At 37.2% G+C, this 21,633-nt stretch overlaps 1 protein-coding gene across 1 annotated transcript in view; it reads right to left on the bottom strand.

The window, feature by feature from the left end:
- Positions 1 to 4,611: 4,611 nt before the first annotated feature.
- Positions 4,612 to 21,633, bottom strand: part of me1 (malic enzyme 1, NADP(+)-dependent, cytosolic) — a 79,248-nt gene continuing 62,226 nt past the window's right edge. The window contains exons 6-14 of the mRNA XM_087805357.1: positions 20,091 to 20,194; positions 10,343 to 10,452; positions 10,117 to 10,214; positions 8,199 to 8,312; positions 7,983 to 8,088; positions 6,812 to 6,954; positions 6,564 to 6,737; positions 4,998 to 5,096; positions 4,612 to 4,935 (exon numbers count right to left, since the gene is read on the bottom strand). Coding sequence (XP_087661483.1) covers positions 4,768 to 4,935; positions 4,998 to 5,096; positions 6,564 to 6,737; positions 6,812 to 6,954; positions 7,983 to 8,088; positions 8,199 to 8,312; positions 10,117 to 10,214; positions 10,343 to 10,452; positions 20,091 to 20,194 — 1,116 coding nt within the window. The 3' untranslated portion in view covers positions 4,612 to 4,767. The remainder of the gene's footprint in view (positions 4,936 to 4,997; positions 5,097 to 6,563; positions 6,738 to 6,811; positions 6,955 to 7,982; positions 8,089 to 8,198; positions 8,313 to 10,116; positions 10,215 to 10,342; positions 10,453 to 20,090; positions 20,195 to 21,633) is intronic.

The following is a 21,633-nucleotide window of genomic DNA, read 5'->3' as shown; positions in this document are numbered from 1 at the left end:
AATCGATTAACTTTATATGATATAATTTAAATAAATACATAAAAAGTATTTATTTGAATGCAAATGCCTTATTCTGGAAAAGAAAATCAATTTTTATTCAGAATCAACGATCGGACAGATTATTTAAGCGACATTACAGTCCTTCTAGAAAACCAAATAACATATATTTGCAAGTTAAAATGAACGGTTTATTACTTAAATTTAAAGTTTAATGAATGTATTCACGTTATTTTCTAAATACCTGTAGTGACTTTTGCAACTAATTGGAATTAGTTTAATCGAAAAATAAGTATTCAAGCTTGAATTAAAATGAAATCAGAAAGAATTAAATAATTATTTATCATATTGGAAGTTTAAAAGAGAGAGAGAGTGACACAAACCATTGACTAAATATCTAAAAGGACAGATTTACTCATTTTGGAAACAAAAAAGGGTTTCGCGACATTGAGTGAAAAACCTCTTCACAGAGCTGAGCTACAGCCTTGCTCCAGAGACAAGATCGCTTTATTCAACAGGATTCATTAGAGATAAATCACTGTGACTCATACAGTTCAGGAAAAAAATCTGCTAAATATTCCCTGACTTTAGTTCCACTTAACTTGTAATAAAATGCCAAATAATCATCTAAAACGGTGGCAAAAATGTTCAATAATGCATCGGGAATATTTTATTTTAAATGTAATGTTTTATGTCTTGACAAGAGGACGTCAGGACCATAAAAGTAGTGAATACTGAATATCAGTGCGACCTCTGCTGGACAATTATGAGAAGACAACCTGCCAGACCCTTGATTATAGTTTTATCTGGATTTATCGACCGTTCTGACAATTATCAACAGTCCATGATGATCAACCCAATTCATGGTTCTCCACCGGAGCTAATAATTTTATACAATAATTTATATTTTAATTATAAACTCTTTTCTATTTTATTTTTTAAACACAAGCAGCTGCCAATTTAAATTACCACTCTTATTTTAAATACACAAAATAAAATGTAATGGTGGGTATTTGTGATCTTCGCTATAATTATTGTTTTCCCAAAACTCTTTTTTTTCCTTTTTTTTTTTAAAGCAAGTGGCAATTGAGGAGTAAAGTGTAACGTGCTGATTCGACAGAAAACACCAACAGGTCATGTGACATGTAGGTTACTAGTCGGGCAGATGGTGTCATGAATTTCTTTTTTTGGGGGGTGACAGGGACAGACAGGCTGTACCGCCTCCGGGTGTTATCTGGACTGGCTGTGGTCACGGGGACTGAAGAGGTATATGATGGTAAACAAGGTCAAAAGGTCAGAAGGCCACAGATGCTGGAAACCGGTCCAGAAGTCCTGAGAGTCCGACGAAGACTCGACCACAGGAGTCGTGGTTTATCTGTTCTTTGTTGTTGCGGCTCCGGACAAACTGACGTGTTGACATTGAGACAGATTGATCGTCATGTCAGCACCCAGGGCAGTTTTTCGGGGGCTCCAAAGGGAGGGTGAGGTAAAAAGGAAAGTGAGCAAATGCTTTGTCTCGCAGTCCGGCCCGAGGCGGGACGCTCGTCTCTGAGCGCTGACTGGTCCGATGGCTCAGTTATTGATCCTGTATCGGGGACGGGCAGCGAGCCAGCCAAGGCCTCTGGTACTGACTGTCTGGCCGGTGATCGTTTCAATCTTTCTGGGTTTGTTTTTCTCCCGCTTATTCCATTATTAGGGTCACAGAGGGTTGGAAGTTATCCCAGCTAGTTTGGGGGAGAGGCGGAGGACACTTTGAACAGCTCACCAGTCTATCAAAACTATCGCCTACTGATATATTACAGTTCTCAACATCATTTTTTTAAATATCTGCCACATTTATACAGTATATATAACACTTTTGCAATAAACAAAACATAATCCACAACCTTTTTAACATACGGTGTACACCAGGGGTCAGTTCAAGGCCTTATTTCAATCTCTTTCCCACACATTCTACTAAGGGGTGTAATAATCATGATGTTTGTTCATTTTTGTGTTGCAATTAAATGTCCTGCCTGTAGATGGCACCATTTATAATGTCTTTCCCCGCTAAAGGAAAGATTAAATCTTGCTAGTTTCCGGTGATGACTGAGGACGAGAGGATACAGTAGACTCTGGCAGCTTTTAACGTTGATGTTTGGACATATTTTGGTTTCACAGCAGTTACGACTTCGTCAAGAGTCATGTGGTCTGTAGATTCTGCAACACTAGAGTCAAGTACTAGGACAATACTACAAATATATCCTTGTTTCTACAGTATCACTATATATCGCAATATATTGTATATTTTACCTTGGATCTTTACACGTTTGTATCGACAGATTCCTGCTTATACACAACCCTAATATCTACAATGAATGGAGATCTAAAGTGGGTCTGGAATGAGGGTCAGAAGGTTCCGGGCTCAGATCACTGGAGTCAACATATCAGACGCTTCCGCAATTTAAGTAAAGCTATGCGCGGTTAAATCTGATGTAGCAAATGGCCATGGGTTGAAAAAAAAGTTCCTTGAATGTCGCGATTCAACATCATAAAGAATAAAATATAAAATGACCAGAATTGTAACCTATTTTAATGAACACTTGTTTGACAGTTTGTGACACAATATCATCATTGTGTGATCACTGTTTCTCTCTTTACGTCTTATTATTTTACTTCTTCTGACTTTCTCCTACAAATCTTTTACCATTTAAACCATTCAAACTTTTATCAATTCGGCTTGTTCCAGAAATGCGGACAATGTTTTAGCTTTCTTTTATCTCTTCAACTCTTTCTTCTATTCCTCTTTTTCTACCTTTTTTTCCCCCATTCACTTAAATTTGACTACCTCTTCTGGAACTGTTCTTCTCAGCCACTTACTTTTAACTTTACTAACTCATCTCCCCGAGTGAAGGCTGGGATTTGAACCCTGAGCTTGTGAATCTTGGTCAGTTGATCTCATCATGACCACTAGATCACCTTAACACTAAATTATTATTGTTTTGATTTATTTGATCTTAAATCTGAGTTAAAATCCCAAGACTAAAGGCACAGCCGGGGCTTGAACCAAAGACCATTGAATGTCCACAGGGAGAGCTCAACTACTGCACCTGATGAGCTCGACTCCATTTCATTTCATTTGGACACATTTGACCTTCACTATTGTAAATCCGTCCTTGACACCAGACCAAGTGTGAAATTAAGTTAAAATTCTTATTCTTCTGCTTATCCCAGGTCGGGTATATTGAAAATAAACCGTTCATTAACGTTTTGACACTTTGTAGTAATATTTTCAACAAGAAGCAAAACTAAATCAAAGATGTAAAAGCCTGAACGAGTGCTGCACATAATAGAGAAGTTCCGTCTCGTCTCCACCAGAGGGCGACAGTTAACCAAACTTATTGATCACTGAAGACACGATCCAAGCTAAATAAACACTCGTGGACTAGGGTTTGATCACATGACCCGACAAGAACAAGATGAGATTGAAATAAACAACAACACTGAGTAGTGTGGGAGTTCAGATCACAAGGATTTGACTAATATTAAATAAAAAAAAAAACTAACTTTAGACTTTATCAATCCATTTTTAGATCTTACAGAAATTAATTTGCTGAACGAATTAAAACAGTGTCAAACGTGTGAATAAACTGTTTTTAATTTACACGCTGCCCCGCGCCGCCATCTTGGTACAGTGTCATCAGCGGCAGCATTAACAACTGCAGGGAAGTCATTCAGTTATTCGCTGAATTCTGGACCGATTTTCAAACGGTTTAGTCCGTTCGAATCTTCATAAATGTAGCTATGGCACTGGGTGCTTGGATAATAATAATAATAATAATAAAAGATTCCTGTAATTTAGCAAAGTTGTTAACACATAAGAACTTCTGTATAAGAATATACTTAATAGCAATATAACTTGAAGCATTAAAGACCTGAACGTTTTCTGGATTATTTTCGTTTTATTTATGTCCGTCAATCGAGCAAACAAACCCCGTGAAATAACTTGATAAATGAGCGATTAGTGAAAGTATAAACACATCATTCCTCTATAGACGTAATGAACTGTAGGAGCGAGTTGTACTGTACCAAGATGGCCGCCCTGTTTACACACCGCTCTAGTGATGCGGCGTCTAATTGATTACCTTCCGCATCCGTGTTGTCGTGACGTCATTTCCTTCAACCATGCGCACGTTGTTTTATCAGTTTAGCGTTGGAGTAAGTCATTTCGCATCCGAAGAAAGCTAACTATTGTTTAGTAACGTTTTTAACTTTTTATAGACAAAACCTTTCAAATAAATAAAATACAAAAATTAAGTTAGTTCCTGCAATGCGGGATCTTTCAACAATAGTGCAATACTTGATTACAGCCACTAGAGGGAAGTACTTAATCAGACTATAATATTTATTGTAAACTGTGTAACTGGAGTACACGAGTATTCACTTTGCAACGTTTGATTTAGTGAACATAATCTAAGAAGACAATTTAAGAGTATTAAGTGTAACACATAAAATATAATATATATAGTGTAATTATAAAAGCATAATATCTGCTTTAGCAACAGATTTCTATTAATGACTAAAACATTAAAGAGGAAACGCAAACATGATTTATTATATAATCTTTATCGATTTCACAAACAGGAAATGAGTGTTCCTTCATTTTTACAGTGCTCGTAGAGACATGACGGTGCTCAGTGCAAAAATATAGGTCGTGCCACACACATCACATTTCACTTCGATTCTCCAGTGGTAAATACTAGCTGTTGTGGTTCTGAAAACAATCCTGCATTAAAGTTTGCAGGACTGAACTTTCATGGCATCTTGCGGCCAGTGATACGAGTCCATGGCAAAGTCGTCGTAGTCTGGAGTATAAATAAGTGCACGTACGTGCGCATCTTTGTCGGCCGGCTCGGGGTAAAGTGTGGCCATCTTCTGCTCGTAAGCGTACTCCATGATCTGGAACAACAAGAACGTTTATGTTCCGCCTCATAGAACAACTTCAAAAGTGATCATCTAACCTTGACAGCCAGTTTGACTGACACCTCCCTGATGCAGCTGAGGGGAGGGTAGAGACGCCCCTCGGCGAGGTCCCCCTCGGTCACCAGGTGAGCCAGAGCCTGAAGAGGAAGCAAAAGATGAAGAAACCATTCAAGCATCTCCGGAGGGTTTGTCTCATTGTAAGAAAATGTGATCAATAAATCTCGTGAAGTATTCTGTGTTTAGAAAAGACGACACTGAGTGTAAATAAACTCCAGGAGGGTCAAATATGGCCTGCTGAGTCATTTTGTGTGGCCTCAAAATCAAAGTTGATTAAAGCAGATGGAGAGCACGAATGCTCCTCTGATGATGCAACACTAATAGACTCAGGGACTCATTTGTGCCTTGTGCTATTATACTTTATAATTCTGGGGTTTGGGGCATTAGCGAAGAGATCTTTGTGTTATTTTCCTTCAATATATGCTCTTTATATTTGCACTTTGTTATCTCTTTGCACTTTGTCCTTTTTAATTGCACTTTGTTCTTTTTTTAATGAAATTTCTGTACCTTCTATCGTCTGCTGTGAACTGGAAACCCAATTTCCCAGAGGAGATCTCGAGAGGGATCAACAAGGTCCATCTAATCTAATATAAAAGTTCATATTGACGTGGTTACTTTACAGTTTTTAAAGGCATAGTTTACCCAATATTCAAACTTCACTCATTTTCTACTCACCCTCATGTCCACAAAAGGTTAGGATTATTTAAGTTATCTGTTCCTTTCAGAGTTAAAGGCAAATATGCATGTCCATACGATGGTACCAACAATTGCTCACTTTCTTCGTCCAAAAAGACAAACATAAAAACATCAAAATCCCTCCATACTGTTCGTCTGTCACATCCATCTCGTTTTAAAGTCTTGACTTGAGAAATTGTTAAGAATAAAATTAAATAAGTTTATATTTTAGGCTTGTTGTAGCAGAAGCTAAAATGCTAACATGCTACACAGACAGGAAACACTAAATATTGCGTGAACTCCCTTTTGTTTTGTTTACTGGGTCATTTTTAATCTTTATGTTTTTGCCTATAACTCTAAAAAGGAACACATTACTCTGAAAATAATCCCAACCCTTAGTCGACATGAAGGTGAGTAGAAAATGAGTGAAAATTGGGTGAACTATCACTATAAGCCAGGCTTTTCTTGTGCAGCCCGGGGTCCTTTTGTGACCCCCAGATTTTAGGCATCCCGTGGTCTCCTTTATAAACTGTATTTTTTCACAGAAAATATAATAGAAAAAATTTTAATTGGAAAAATAAAACTTATCTAAATAATGAAGACTTTTCAGTCCATGAAGGTTTTTCAATTTTGGTTTAAGATATTGGAGCTTTTATTTTGAAAGCCCCGCGGTTTGGATAGTTCGGACATTGACTTGATTAAGTTTAAAGGAGATTAAACTTCCAATAATGGTCAAATTAAGGTTGAAGAAAAGGGAAATAGATATTGTTATATACAGAAAAATTAACTAAAATTTGTCCTCGATCAAGAGTGCTAAAAGAACTTTGACCCCTACAGTGATAAAGTCGACACCCCCGATTTGAAGTGATCACCTCTGCAGCTGTGAGGAAGACGTCCTCGGTAATGTGTCGGACCAGACTAGCAGTGACCCCGAGGCCCACGCCGGGGAAGATGTAGGCGTTGTTGCCCTGCCCGGGGTGGAAAGTCCTTCCGTCAGGCAGGGTCACGGGGTCAAACGGGCTGCCGCTGGCAAAGATGCCTCGACCCTGCAGAGATGGACCACGTTGGTTTAGGTTCCTCAGAATGTTTTTTGGAATCAACACTGAAAACATTTGCAAACCTCCGTGAGTCTGTAGCACTGCTCAGCCGTGCACTCGGCCTTGCTGGTCGGGTTACTGAGAGCGAAGATGATTGGCCGGTCGTTGAAGGACGCCATGTCTCTGATGATCCGCTCGGAGAACGCTCCGGCCACAGCCGCCACACCTGAGACGGGAGGACATGAGTTTGCGTATTTTCTTAAAGTTCAACTAATGTTTTGATTTAAGCGAGTCTTAAATAGATGTTGGACTCTATTGTATCATTAGTGTCTGTTTGTACAAAAAAAATGGGGTTAAGCCCCGCCCACTAAAAACACATATAACCACGCCCACTCTGCTGTGATTGGTCAAGCATCAAGTCATCAATCCCTGATGTCTCCAAATCCAACGGACTTGTTGTATAAACAAAATGGGGTGCGATTAGAGCTCGCTGGAGGAGGAGTGAAGCCATTATTACATCATAATGGACTCCGCTCTCGTAACCTCTCGTTCGCTGACGGGGTGAAGTTTATAAAGTAACAACTTGAAAACATGGTCATCTTGGAGAGGAAGACTTCAACATTTGAAACATGTGAGTAAGTCAGGAAAGTTGGGTTTTCACATTAGTTGCCTTTTAAAGTTAACAAAGATTCGTAGTAAAGTCACCAAATTAATAAAAATGCTTGATTTAATTAGTATTTTTCAATGATAAATATGTTGTATGGGCTTCATTTTGTCTCATTAAAATTTGGAAATTCCCAAAGGGCGATCTACAGAAGCCCAGAGTGAGTAGGTACAAGTACAAATCTCTGAAATAACCTCACGTCAAGTACAGGTTGTGAACCTGCTTCCTCAATAATCATGAGAGATGTTACCTACAGATTGAGATATAAAGGCTAGTGATGAAACAAAAGTAGATCGAATGTATTTTTGTTTCATCAAAAGAAATACAAGTTACACATATTAAATGTATTTTTGTGGATATCAAAACAGGTGGAAGCCTTTGACTATTCATAGATCAAAGTCCGTATATTTACAAATCCCATGAAACCAAATTAATCCCATAACGTGGATTAACTGTTTCAACTCGCATGGAGACAAAGATCTAATTGAAGCAGGAGGTTTAACCATCGCAGCACTAATCTCTGCTTAAAAATGTATTTTTCATCTTGTGAGTTATCGAACAAATGTCTAGTCCAGTTGTCGGAATATTACCGATGATGGCGGTGGGCTTCAGTTCCCGAACAACATCCTCCAGTTTGTTCATCTGAGCGTGCTCATGAGCAAAGCGTTCCTTCTCATGGGTGAGGTTGTCACGGCCCTGAAGGACCAGAAGAAAACGTTTAGATATTTTTTAAGTTTACGATGACAGAGAGACACGTCCGTGACACTCTTGATCGATGGCCCGGAAACTAGTTCAAACATTGGCACCTTGACGATGAGGCCTTTGGAATCAACCATCCAGATCTTCTTCAAACACTCTTGCTTTGCAAGTCCCTCCTTCTCCATGGCCATTGTTATCAACTCAGCAATCCCCATGGCAGCCTGGTGGCAGAACAACACAAAATGTTCCATGAGACATTCTAACAGTCAAATGAACTGCTTTAAACTCGTCTGAACAAAGTATAGTTCATCGGAATAGTTTGGTAGATGTTCGTCATAAGTAGGGAGTATAAATGAAAAAGTTTCCTTTGATTACACAACATCGTAATGACAGAGAAGTACCCTGGACTGACTCGGTAGGAGTAAAAATAAAGTTCGCTGATTCAAATTTTTGGTCGTAAATAATACAATTATATTCAGTGGTGCTCACTTGTCTACTAAGAAATTGATATGGATTAACGTGCAAACAAAAATGTTATCACTAGGTGGCAGCACAAACTCTTTCAGTACACGGATTCTCTGTTCCATTACATCTGATAATTGACCATTTGCCTACACTTTCCATACATCACACGTTCCAAACGTTGGACAAATTCCATACGTAAAACACTTTCTGTACATCGGAAACATTCCATGTGTTGAAAACTTCCCGTATTGCACATTGCGTACGTCAAACAAGTTTGGCATGATGGACTAAACGTCAGACACTTTTCATAAGTCGGACACTTTTCTTATGTCGGACACTTTTCATACATTGGAAGCTTTTCTTATTGTTGGACACCTTCCGTACATCGGAGACTTTATTCACATCGTAATACTTCCGTTTGTCAGACACTTTTAATACGTACAACACTTTTATATATGGAAGACGTTTGGTACGATGGACATGTTCCGTACGTTGGATTTTCATAGTTGGATACTTCTCATACGTTGGAAAATGTTGTTATTGTCGGACACCTTCCGTACATCGGAGACTTTCTTCACATTGTAATCTTTCCGTAAATCAGACACTTTCATTGTGTCTGACACTTTTCATATGTCGAAGACGTTTGGTACGATGGACACCTTTCATAGTCGGACACTTTCTTCACATCCTACTCTTTCTTTATGTACGTCGGACAAATTCTGAACCTGCTCAGCCAGCTATTGTTCCAGAAACCACCTTCTTTTATTGTGCATTATTTCAATCTTCACTAACTGCCACAGCAATATAACAGTCCGTTGGAGTTGGAAATAACAGTCCATCATGGTTGATGACAGTCATCCTCTGAACACTGTCATCAGTGAGCAGAGAAGCAGAATGAGTGCACGAATGCTCCTACCCAGGTGCAAAACAAATAGACTCAGGGACTCATTCATCCCTCAGGCTATTAAATTGTACAATTCTGAGTTCGGGGGCAGGAGTGGAGTGAGAGTATCTGGATGTTCTGTTCTATGTTAGTCTTTGTATCCTTTGTCTTTGTTGTTTTTCTTTGATCTATGTTCTTTGTCTTTATCTTTAGACTTAGATTGTGTAATCATGTTCTTCCTCTTTATGTTCTTCTTCTTATTTTATTTTTTATGTATTATTTTTTATTGTTTATGAAAAATTGCTGGCTATTGGAAAAAAACAATTTCCCGAAGGAGACCTCCTGAGGGATCAATAAAGTTTTACCTACCTACCTACCTACCTACCTACCTACCTACCTACCTACCTACCTACCTACCTACCTACCTACCTACCTACCTACCTACCTACCTACAGCGGCATCTAGAGCACGTCAAACCGTGAAACGCCGTAGATCAGTCCAGTTGTATAAGCCACACAATTCAAAACGTGTGAATGGAAACAGATATTATAGAAATCACAGTCATGACATCCATCAGAAAGGAATGTCCATGAAAGTCATTGTATGAATCTGAACGTATATATATATTTCACAAACATACAAACAGCAACTGTTGATGGGTCACATGATCAATCTACCTCGCCTGCTCCTTGGAACACAACGGTGTGGTCACACATTTTACTCTTGGTGATGCGTAGAGCTGCCAGGAGTCCAGCCACGGCCACTGCCGCCGTGCCTGCAGTAAAATAAATAAATTTGATTAAAAACAAACAAAAAACAACCTAAAATAACATTTCAAATGAAACCACTTTGGATGTGAACTCGTTTGTGTAGAGATATTTGCAAGTGTGTGTGTGTCGTTACCTTGGATGTCGTCGTTGAAAGTGCAGTATTTATTGCGGTACTTGCTCAGCAGACGGAACGCGTTAACATTTGCAAAGTCTTCGAACTGAATCAGGCACTTCATTCCGTACCTGTGGAAAAAAGATGAGATGTCGAAAATTGAAATAGAATAAAGATCAATCAACATAGAATAATGTAATTTAAGTTTTTAAATAGAATGAAATAAAAGTACTTTGTAATAATATCAGCAACAACCATAAAACAATAGTAATAATACCACAACATTAGACCCCTGTTTCCCTTCCTTAAAGGACTGATTTAAGAAATATGTCTCATTTAAACACACACAAAGACAGCTCATATTGTTATGAACATTAAACAATACAAATATCAATACATATGGAAATGTTTTGTCGAAATCTTGGGGAAATGTGGAGCCATTTTCTAAAATAGCTGAAGGAAAACGAAGAAACCGAAGATGTGGAGAATGTCACGGAGGAAAGGGAAACAAGGGCCGCACCTCAAACAGGATCTGTGTTGAATAAAGATGCTTAAAAACACACCCAAATATAAAAAAAGGCTCAGAATACTTCAGACTTGAGAAACTGTGAAAATTGTTGCTTGTATTGTCAATGCATTAATATTGCTGAGTCAGCAGAAATAGCTAAAAAAAACTGCCTAATATCTATTCTACAAAACAACAAAACATTCTCTTCAGGAGGGATTTCATAACAAAAGGGAAGCGGTGAACTGGTGCACAGGAAAAACAAACGGCCTCTTAACTCGGTCTTTAATTGAGATTTGACAAGCGGACACCTGCCACTGTGACACTTTACAAGATCACCACACAATGAGGAGGTCAAAACCTGCACGAACACGAACACAAACTTTACTGAGCCCACCCAGGCGTGTGCAACGAAGCAGCAGCTCTTCACAACATGTTCCTGCACCAGACCATAATATTGAAGGAAACAAGAGGCCAGGCCAATAACTTCATACAACAAAATCATCTTTCAATTGAACTTTAAACAACTTTGAGCAGCAGTGTTGCTTCTTTCCTGCTTTAAAGAGACGGAAACTTTGTAAACTCCTGTGTTAGCTTAGGGCCCAAAAACAAATGTATTTGATGTATTCCTTGTGTTTTATCCTGGTCAAGGTGACCCGATAGCCCCCAAAAAAAAGGAATTTTACGTATTTCTTGTGTTATCCCTGGGTCAAGGTGACCCGATAGCCCAAAAAACAAATGTATTTGACGTATTCCTTGTGTTATCTCAGGGTCAAGGTGACCCGAAGGCCCAAAAACAAATGTATTTGATGTATTCCTCGTGTTATCTCTGATTCAAGGTGACCCGATCACCCAAGAACAAATTTATTCAACGTATTACTTGTGTTATCTCAGGGTCAAGGCGACCCGAAGGCCCAAAAACAAATGTATTTGACGTATTCCTTGGGTTATCTCAGGGTCAAGGTCACTCAATAGCCCAAAAAGCAAATGTATTTGACGTATTCCTTGTGTTATCTCAGGTTCAAGGTGACCCGAAGGCCCAAAAACAAATGTATTTGACGTATTCCTTGTGTTGTCTCTGGGTAAAAGTGAACTACCTCTGCCACTCTCTCACTTTGACCCTGAGATAACACAAGGGTTAAGAAATGTATTAGAATTCTTAAAATTGTGGCAACTCAGAGTGACTTTTCCTACCCAGCATGCAAAGTAAAATGATTAGTCATATAATAATTAGGCACAAAAACCTCACGGAAAACTCTCAAAGAATTAAGAATTGTTTTAAATTTCCTCAGAGAACTATATTAAAACAGAGAAACTGTTTCACGTTCAAACACCAGCTTTACAAGTAGCCGGACTGTATCCTCTCGTCCCCAGTCATTGCCTGATTTCATTGTTCCCTTGGCTGAGGAGGATGCAATGACTGCTGCCATCTATCGGCTGGCAGTTTAATTGCAACATAAAATTTAATATTTAAATGTTAATTGTTGAAAAGAAAAAATAGATGACCTTAATTGAAATACACTTTATTGAAATAGAAATAATAAAATAAAATATGATTTGAAAGCTCGCCCCAACCACCCAAAAATAAATGTATATTAAAAAATAATTTGAGACAATGCTTTTGAAAAATATCTGTGTAACAATTTTTCTTTTACTGCAAAAGCACCCAGAGATAACAAACCTCTGCCAAGCAGCACATTTGCAATTTGGATATTATATATTTGTATTAACATTTCCGGCAACATTTCTTTGGAATATTTGGAAGTAAATAGTTGGCAAACTTGCCAACTCAAAAGTGTTTACTTCCACACGGGCAGTTTTAGAAAGTATTTGATAGTTTTCCTTCAGCACATGGTTATCTATGAAGGACGTCACCTGGTTGTTTTACTTTGAAAGGTTCAACCTATCCTGTCAGACTTTATTTGTTCAAGTGAAGCTCTGGTTCTGTTGTTGCAGAGTTTATTTTCCTCCTTCTGTGACACCAGAGTTCCACGCAGAACTGGAGAGCCTTGGCTGACAAACACCGCGGTGACCGTCAGAGCAGAAATGTGTTTCCTATCAAGCACCCGAGTCGCACCGAAGCATCCGAGAGCAGCAAAGAAATAATGAGACAAAGAAAGAAACCATAAACTTTTTATGGAGCCGAGGGCTTCAGGGGGCGGAGTCTAGCCGGCGAGGATGGATCCGAGATCCAGTTCAGTGCCCACTTGTATGTTCTGGAGAGGTCACGCCAGTTCATGATACATCTGCTACCATCCTTTGACCAAAACATAACAAAAAAAAAGAAATCATCTATGTTTGTAGTAAGTCAATAGTTCATGCTCGGTTTTTGTGTCTCCTTTATTCCCTGTGTTGACCTTTCAAATATGCTTTTCAATACAGAGAACAAAAAGTTTCCCGTCAGAGCTCAAGAGTGGTTCAACAAAAAAACAACCAACAAAGATTTGGAACTGCAAACGAAACCGCCGAGAGAGGCTCGTTAATAGTTGTCACCAAAAGTATTTAACCGACAATATGTCAGAGAAACTTCCATTGAGGAAACAAATGTTTATTTTGGTCGTTGGAGAGTTCAAATGATTCGCTGGTGATTCAGAGCTGCAGGATGACTTCAGTCACACGGTGGTGTCTAGTAAAAATACATCAAAAATACAATCATTGAAATGAACAACATCTATTTAGACGATGTGCAAACTCAATGCGTGTCAAGTCTCTCAGTAACAGTAACTTGGATAGTGCTTTGCCGCCCAGCCAACAAGCTGGCGACCACTATTGACTGTGTAAGTAAGTAAGTAAGTAATATTTATTTATATAGCGCTTTTCGAGACCAGGGTCAGAAAACGCTTAAACAATCAAAACAATACTCTAAAAAGTACATACTTTAAAGATCAAGATAATACTGAGAACAACACAGGAGTTCCAGAAATTCAAGGAAAAGCCTGAACAAATAGAAACGTCTTAAGATGTTTCTTAAAGGAGTCAGTAGATCCATCAAGCGCAAACACAGAGGAAGATTGTTCCAAAGCTTAGGAGCAACAGTCTGAAAAGATTTCTCTCCTCTGGTCCTGAACCGTGTGCGTGGAACCATAAGTAGATTCTGATCCACAGACCTCAGAGCCCGAGCTGGGGTGTAAGGCTGGATCAGATCAGTGATGTAAGGAGGAGTCTGACCATGAATAGCTTTGAAAGTAAGAACCAGAATTTTAAAGTTGATCCTGAAAGAAACTGGAAGCCAGTGAAGAGTTTTAAGGATCGGAGAAATGTGAGTTCTTCTACTAGAGTGGGTCAGAATTCTCGCTTCAGAGTTCTGAATCAACTGCAGACGAGACAGATCCTTCTTGTTAAGACATGAAAACAAACTGTTACAATAGTCCAGACGAGAAGAAACAAACGCATGGATTACAAGCTCCAGATCATGTGTAGAAAGGCATCATGGGAGTTGACCATTTTGTAGGCACCATAAGTAAAGGTGGGTGCCGTAGTTAGTTCATCCCACTAAGTTCTATGGTTCGGTCAAAGTAAAACCAAATACATTAACTTTAACTAAGACATGAAGCTATGCCTTCTCTGACTGTGGCTCGTTATAATACTCAAATTAAACAGCACGGTCGGCAGAAAATAAGAAAGTTTGGTGGATATAAAATACATGAAACAAAAACACTGACTCAGCAGAATCCGTGGACTTGCATCTTTAAAACAAGATGGTCCCACGTGGAGTTTGTGTTTGACTCATTTTCATTAGTTTATAGGTTTATTTCGAGGCTGACCCTTGACCCAGTCACAGGCTGATGTTACTTCATAGAAAATTCAATCTTTTCCAAATTAAAAATCTTTCAGACAAAAAATGACAGTTTCCTCTACAACTGTTCAATGAAACAAACAACAATCTTGAATCCCATTACTCTCCTAAGTACCTTGAAGCAAATTGATAATTACTTAAATAATAAAATATTTGATTTGTGTGCAGTGTTTATTGAAGCCAAGCTTTCAACTTAATTATGAAAAAACCAAAAACATGTATATACAGTATATCTAGACTATAACACTAAAAGTCGACCATATCTAAGTTTAGCACTTTTTTATGAAATATATCAGTGGCATCAGAATATTAAATGGTTTAATTAAAATGTGTTTTTATTGAATTTATTTTCATTTTAACATAGAATATTTTTCTTTAGTACATTTTTTTTTTATTAGTTTCTGTAGAGAAAGTTTAAATTACTTTTTATGGATATATTAGATTCAATAATTTATATATTTAAAGATTGAATAATAATAATAATAATATATATTTTTTAATAATTTGAATTAATCAATTAATTAAATTAAATAATTTAAAATTAAACTGACTGACAGACAGACAGACAATAGATTCATAAAACAAGAACCAAGTGCAATAAAAAGAACAAAAACTAAGAATAAAGAACATAGGTCAAAGGAAAATAACCCAAAGAAAAAGGATACAAAGAATAACATGGACAGTCTAATAGCACGAGGAAGTCCCTGAGTCTATTAGCGTTGCATCTTCAATGAGAACAAATTGAACAATTCAATATAGAAATTATTAAATTTTTGGCAAAAAAGTATATAAAACTTTAAAAATGTAACGTCACGACATTCAAATTTTGGAAGTGAAACCATTCACTATCGTGATGACACTACAGATCATACTTTTAAAATCAGTTCTGATACTTTTTATGGAAATCTGATTTTGAGTCATTCTGTTCATGAACCAAAAAAGGAGCTGATATATGGGACTAGACAAGATGACGTTTACTGAACATGAGATGAATATTAGATGCAACCATAATGTTGTGCAAATAAATCAACAAGAGTTCAAATCATATCTGGACAAAAGTCTACACTGGTGACTTGAAAGAGTGAACTGGAGGAACACCTTTGGACAGAATTAAGCCTCGACCAAACCTCAGACTCGGTAGTATAACTCCAGACAGACGCCACCAGAGAAGCTTCATTCCTAATTCTATTTAACTGCATTTACAACTTCTCAGGGCAGAGAGATGGAAAACGCAGCTTTTGGGAGAAACAATAGCGTCTTAACGTAAAAATAAAGAGTCCAGTATCTCTCTTGCAGAACTCCAGCTAAAGTGATGACAAACAGTCGGGCAGGAGAAAACACGCAAACCCTCCCAAGAGGCAAATCCCCGTCGTTGAGCGACGAGGAAGTTGTCGACGAGCATCTCTTGGGGTCTTGATGGAACTTGAATCTTGAGGTGACAGGAAGTCACATGTCACGCTCTCACGGCCGAAGGGCCGGGACCAAGAGGGCAGAAGTGATTCTTATGGTTGCATTCATGCGAGCGAGTCGGGGGGTCACAGACAAGGGTGCTCTGTCCAAATACAGCTGTCGAACCAGTGAGCACCATGTGTGTTTGTGCACACACACACACACACAGGCTGTCTGTTAACTGCTGTCCCCATGGGGGCTCCGGGGCTGTGGCCTTCATAAATCCCAAGTCTCCTTTCACCCTCGGCGGGGCCGGCATCTCTCAGCACACATTATTTCTCAAATCCCCGAAACGTCATTAAAGACAAAGACGCATTCTGCATTTTTTTTTTTTTTCGCTCTCCCCTCTGTTGCCCGTTTCCATCCCTCCATCCTCTCCTTCTGTTCCTCTGGCAGCTCTTAAAAAATAAATGAGCATTCCCACAGTGTTTCGGCTTAAAGCGGCTTTTCTGTAAATCCCCGACACCTTTTCCCATTTGTTGTGGAAAACAATAAAATAAAAATGCTGGTTTAAAGCTTGTTTTGAGGACCTCTCATGAAGCTGAAGCTGGTGATTCGATAGATCCCTCGTGTGAAAGGAAAGACGGGATGAAATAATATGCTGGAAAAACACTTAAAAGGTGTGACAGGACATTATAAAAATACAAATGATCTTAAAAATAAAACACGATGGCAAACACACGTGTATATATATATAATAAAAAAGGGAATTTATTTATTTTTCCTTTCCATATAGGAATGATTAAGTCCCTGAGTCTATTAGTGTTGCATCATGGGAGGAGCATTCAGAAAATTACATTTCAAGAAGTGAAAAATAAGGTAGAAAATATCTTCATAATCAGTTTATAGTTTTATTTTAACTCACAGGTCTTTGGAACGAATAAATATCATCACTTCAAATGTTATCATTTATGTAGCTTTGTTTATATAGTTACTAAGGAAAAGTTTCATATTGAAAAAAACCCATAACGTTAGACAAAAATGTCCCAAATTCAAAGTGAAACAACATAAAGTTTCCCCATTTTCAAATCTATTAAGTAATTTAGATAAAACAAGTACAGAAAAAAGTTTATTTTAAAACGTAATGTAAAATACAACATAGATAAATTGGAGAGAGAAGACGCCCTGTTCTAATATTTGGTTGTTTTAAAGTCAGCCAGGTTGGTTTCTTTCTGTGGGTCAAGGTGACCCAAAGGCTCTGGAAATAAATCTGTTTGTGGTATCCCTTGCATTGCCTTTGGACCAGACATGTTTAACGAAATACAATTTTAAAAGAAAGTTTCCGGATAAAGTTCATCCATCCATCCTTCCATCCTTCCATCCTTCCATCCATCCATCCATCCATCCATCCATCCATCCATCCATCCATCCATCCATCCATCCATCCATCCATCCATCCATCCATCCATCCATCCATCCATCCATCCATCCATCCATCCATCCATCCATCCATCCATCCATCCATCCATCCATCCATCCATCCATCCATCCATCCATCCATCCATCCATCCATCCATCCATCCATCCATCCATCCATCCATCCATCCATCCATCCATCCATCCATCCATCCATCCATCCATCCATCCATCCATCCATCCATCCATCCATCCATCCATCCATCCATCCATCCATCCATCCATCCATCCACCCACCCATCCACCCATCCATCCATCCATCTTGCCTGGATTCATTAATCCTGAATACTGAACTGTATTTGATCCCATGGCATTTGAAGTATTAAAGTTTTCTTTTAATCATTTTCATGTAATAATCACGGCACTGGTTCTAATGAGATTAAAACAAAAACCTTAAGTACCGCATCAATAACGTCCTCATCCTTGAAGTATTTCTAAATTAACCCGAGTGCCTCCAGTCCTGTGTTTATTGATGATGAGAACATCTGATATCTTGGCGTTCGTGGTACTTTGGTTTCCAAACGTCAATATTACTCTGAAAAATCTCGAGCCGTAATTACAAGTTCAATCTCTGAGCCCGTAATTATTCATTTGTCCGCCAATCCGGCTCCCTCCAGGGGGAAAAAAGCAAAGCTGTTCCCTGTAGTTGAGCAGCTACCTAGTTATTAGAGTTGTGGTTTCGTGTTGCCAGCTGGAGGGGGGCCCAGTGCCGGGGCCGCTCCCTCTGGACGGCCGGGTTACGATGAGGTTTAACCAGGCGCATGTGTCCGTATGAATATGACACATGTACAAAGTCATGTCAGCGTCTGTGAACTCACTCACAGCTTCCTCAATAAAACGCTTCTCAACTCCATACATTGATTGACTCAACTTAATACGTTTTCAAAATTGAAAAAAAAAGCACCAAGACTGGGCATACCCCAGCCAAGGGTACCTCACAACAGAATTTGATCTTTTTATTTAATAATATTTTCCTTGAATAGAACATGTGATATTTTATCTTGTTTTATTACTGTGCTGTTTTAATGTATTGTGTCATTTTTAACTGTATTTGTTTGCTTTTTTGTTGAGGACTTTGTGACCACTGTTAAAAAAAGTGCTATATAAATACAATTATTATTATTATTAACAACAACAATACGAAAAATTATTAAAGTTGAGGCAAAAGTATTCTATGATCACATTCTTTTTTATAAGTACTTTTATGTTCACTTTAATATATAAAAATATTTTATAAATGGTGTAACTCAATTAAATAAATTATAATAATAAATACATTCAAATAATAATCATAAAATAGAAATATTAATATAAATAATACATAATAATATTGAAATATAAAAAATATTTTCAATAAAAAAAAACAGGCTGAAAACCATTTTTTTAATTTAACCATTTTGTTTTTTGATTGAAAATATTATTTAAATCAAAGCAATATGAAGAACTCCATGTCAAAACTATAGACAAATATAATTACGAGTCCAAAATGGCGTCGCTCTTTTGACTACAAAAATGAACAAAAAAAATAAACGTTTGTTTTTACATTACAGGTAATTAATTCTTATATAAAAACCCTAAAACAATTTCTAATTCACAACAACAAGAGTCACTGCAGAGGCATGGAACGGTATCACTGATCATTATTTGTTGTTGTTATTTCTAGTTGCGAACAGAGGGGGGCGCGTGAGCAGCAGGTCAAAGCCATACAGGTTTACGACAAATCCTTCAAAAAACATCTTAAATCCAGATGGAATTTAGACCACCACGATTGTATCACCTGTTCTTCATCCCATTGTAAAATACGTTTTTTACACACTTTTAAATATAACTTAGAAAAACGGATGCAGACAAAACATTTTCACCACGTTGAAAGTATATCAGTGCCATCAGAATGTTGAATGGTTGAATTTAATATTTAAAATGTTCAAACTTTTATTTTTTTTAATTTTTTTAAATGAAGTTGTTGTTTTTTAAATAACTGAATTATTTTTTTTTTTTAAATATTTTTAAAATATATATTTTTATACATAAGGTTTGATTTTGCTATTCCAATAATTCAACAATACATTTTCTAAATATATTGTTTCTTTAATTGGTAGCCTTTAAAATTAAATTTAAAAAAATGGCACTTTAATATTCTATAAATTGATTTTAAAAGGATAAAAACCAAAAATATATTGTATTTAGAAAATTTATTTTAGAATCATTGAAATTAAAACAACAAACTCTAATTCTATAAAATATTTAATTTAAAGAAAATTCAAACTTTAGATTTTATAAATTATATAAAAACCAACAAACTCAACCTTTAAATACTCAAACTATTCAATTCAATTGTTTTAAGTTAATATTGCTTAAAGAAAAACTCTTTTTAAATTTAAAAAATGCTAAAGTTTTGAATTTAATAATCTTACAAATGCATCTGTTGTGATTATTCCGCTTCTGACTCAAGGATCTAGTCGTTCTCACCACATGTCCGTCAATGGTGAAGCACTTAAAATACTTCTTTTAGGAGCTCCATGTGTCATTCCTATCACGGTCGTCATGGCGATCTGCCCGAAGGAAGTGGGCGTGCGATCAAGCAAGCGAGGAAACGAGCGTACCTGTCGGACACGGCGCTCATAAATTCATCCAGCAGCTCGTCGTAGGCCTGGCCTCTCACTCGCTTGTGTCTGAGGCCGATGTAGAGAGGATCCTTCAGCAGAGCCTGCAGGATGATTGACAGCTGTCATTCAAATGTCAACAGGAGTATGTGTGCAACAATACGTATCGTGAAGTAACTTTAAATGTACGGGTAGTTATATTAGTCTCAGGGTTTCCTCAATGCTTAGACCCTTGTGTTAACTCAGGGTCAAGGTGAACCCGGAGGACCGTAAACAAATGTGTTTGTGGTATCCCTTGAGATAACACAAGGGTTAAAGACTTTGTCAACCAACCACTGGTCTAAATAAAAAAGTATTTTCAGTAAAATCAAAGGTTACATTAACCTAAGTTAATAAATAAATAAAAAATAAAAAAACATTTTCAAAGAAATCAAAGAATTGGATTTAAAACTGTTTTCTTTGATGACTTGTTCAATAAAAGTTGCTTCAATAAACAAAAACACAAAAAACGCTTAAAACTTTTAAAAACAGAACAAAAAAATACTTCAAAACTTATTTAACTTTAATAAAAAAAACAAAACACATTCCGAACGTTTCTAAATTAAAAATTTAAAAATTAAAATTAATTAAAATTAATTAAAATTAATCAAAATGTATTAAAATGTATTAAAATGAATAAAAAAAAATAGTTGTATTTTTAAATACTCTTAGATTTTTGATTTTTTTTTAATTGTATTTAACAAAATTTGGGGGCAGGCAATTTTACTTTTGCATTTGAAAATATAGTTTGGACCGTATATAATTATGTCCAGCCCAAAATATTCCGCAAACACAAAAACTAATTCATTCAATTAACACTGATATATATTTTTAGCATTCAGAAGCTTCTTTTATTATTTATATATATTACATTATTTATATTCAAAGGCATTTCTAGAGGATACATTATTTTTGGACTGAATAATAAAGACACAAATCTAGCTTCATAGAGGAGACATTATTTAAAGTATTAAAAACCGAGCGTGTGCTCATGACATTACAAAACCTGAATATACTACCAGGGAACAGAAGAACATTTTTTTAAACCATCAGATGTCAAAACCTTAAACTTGGACTCCTGTGAGACAGACCTTTCAGAAGTACAACGATGAGTTGTTAAAATTCTAGGTATGCATTTATCTTTGCTGTGTGGGAGATTGTTGCAGAGTCTTGCCAGGTCAGTGAGAAAAAACATGTTAAAATGTAACTTTGGTTCACAGGCTGACGCTGATTTCATCTCCTCGTGAACTTCAGAACAAACGTCAGTGTTTGATCATCTGCAGATTGAATCTGAAACTCAAGGAAGGAACTTTGACCAATAGAAACTGAGCATCAACCAGACCATGTGAGAGTTCATCTGGTACAATGTGTTACGAAGACAGAAGGAAGCCAGAGAATGTTTTTGTGGATTTAAAGTATGTTTTGAACGGATGGAAATACTGAAATAGTTCTCGACTGAAGCTTGGACTGAAACTACACAACAAAACATCGGAGTCAAATACAT

This window comes from Callionymus lyra, chromosome 13 (assembly GCF_982586985.1).
Source record: "Callionymus lyra chromosome 13, fCalLyr1.hap1.1, whole genome shotgun sequence".
NCBI lineage: Eukaryota > Metazoa > Chordata > Actinopteri > Syngnathiformes > Callionymidae > Callionymus > Callionymus lyra.
The sequence above is the reverse complement of the archived record's forward strand: the minus strand, read 5'-3'. Positions and strand labels throughout refer to the sequence as shown.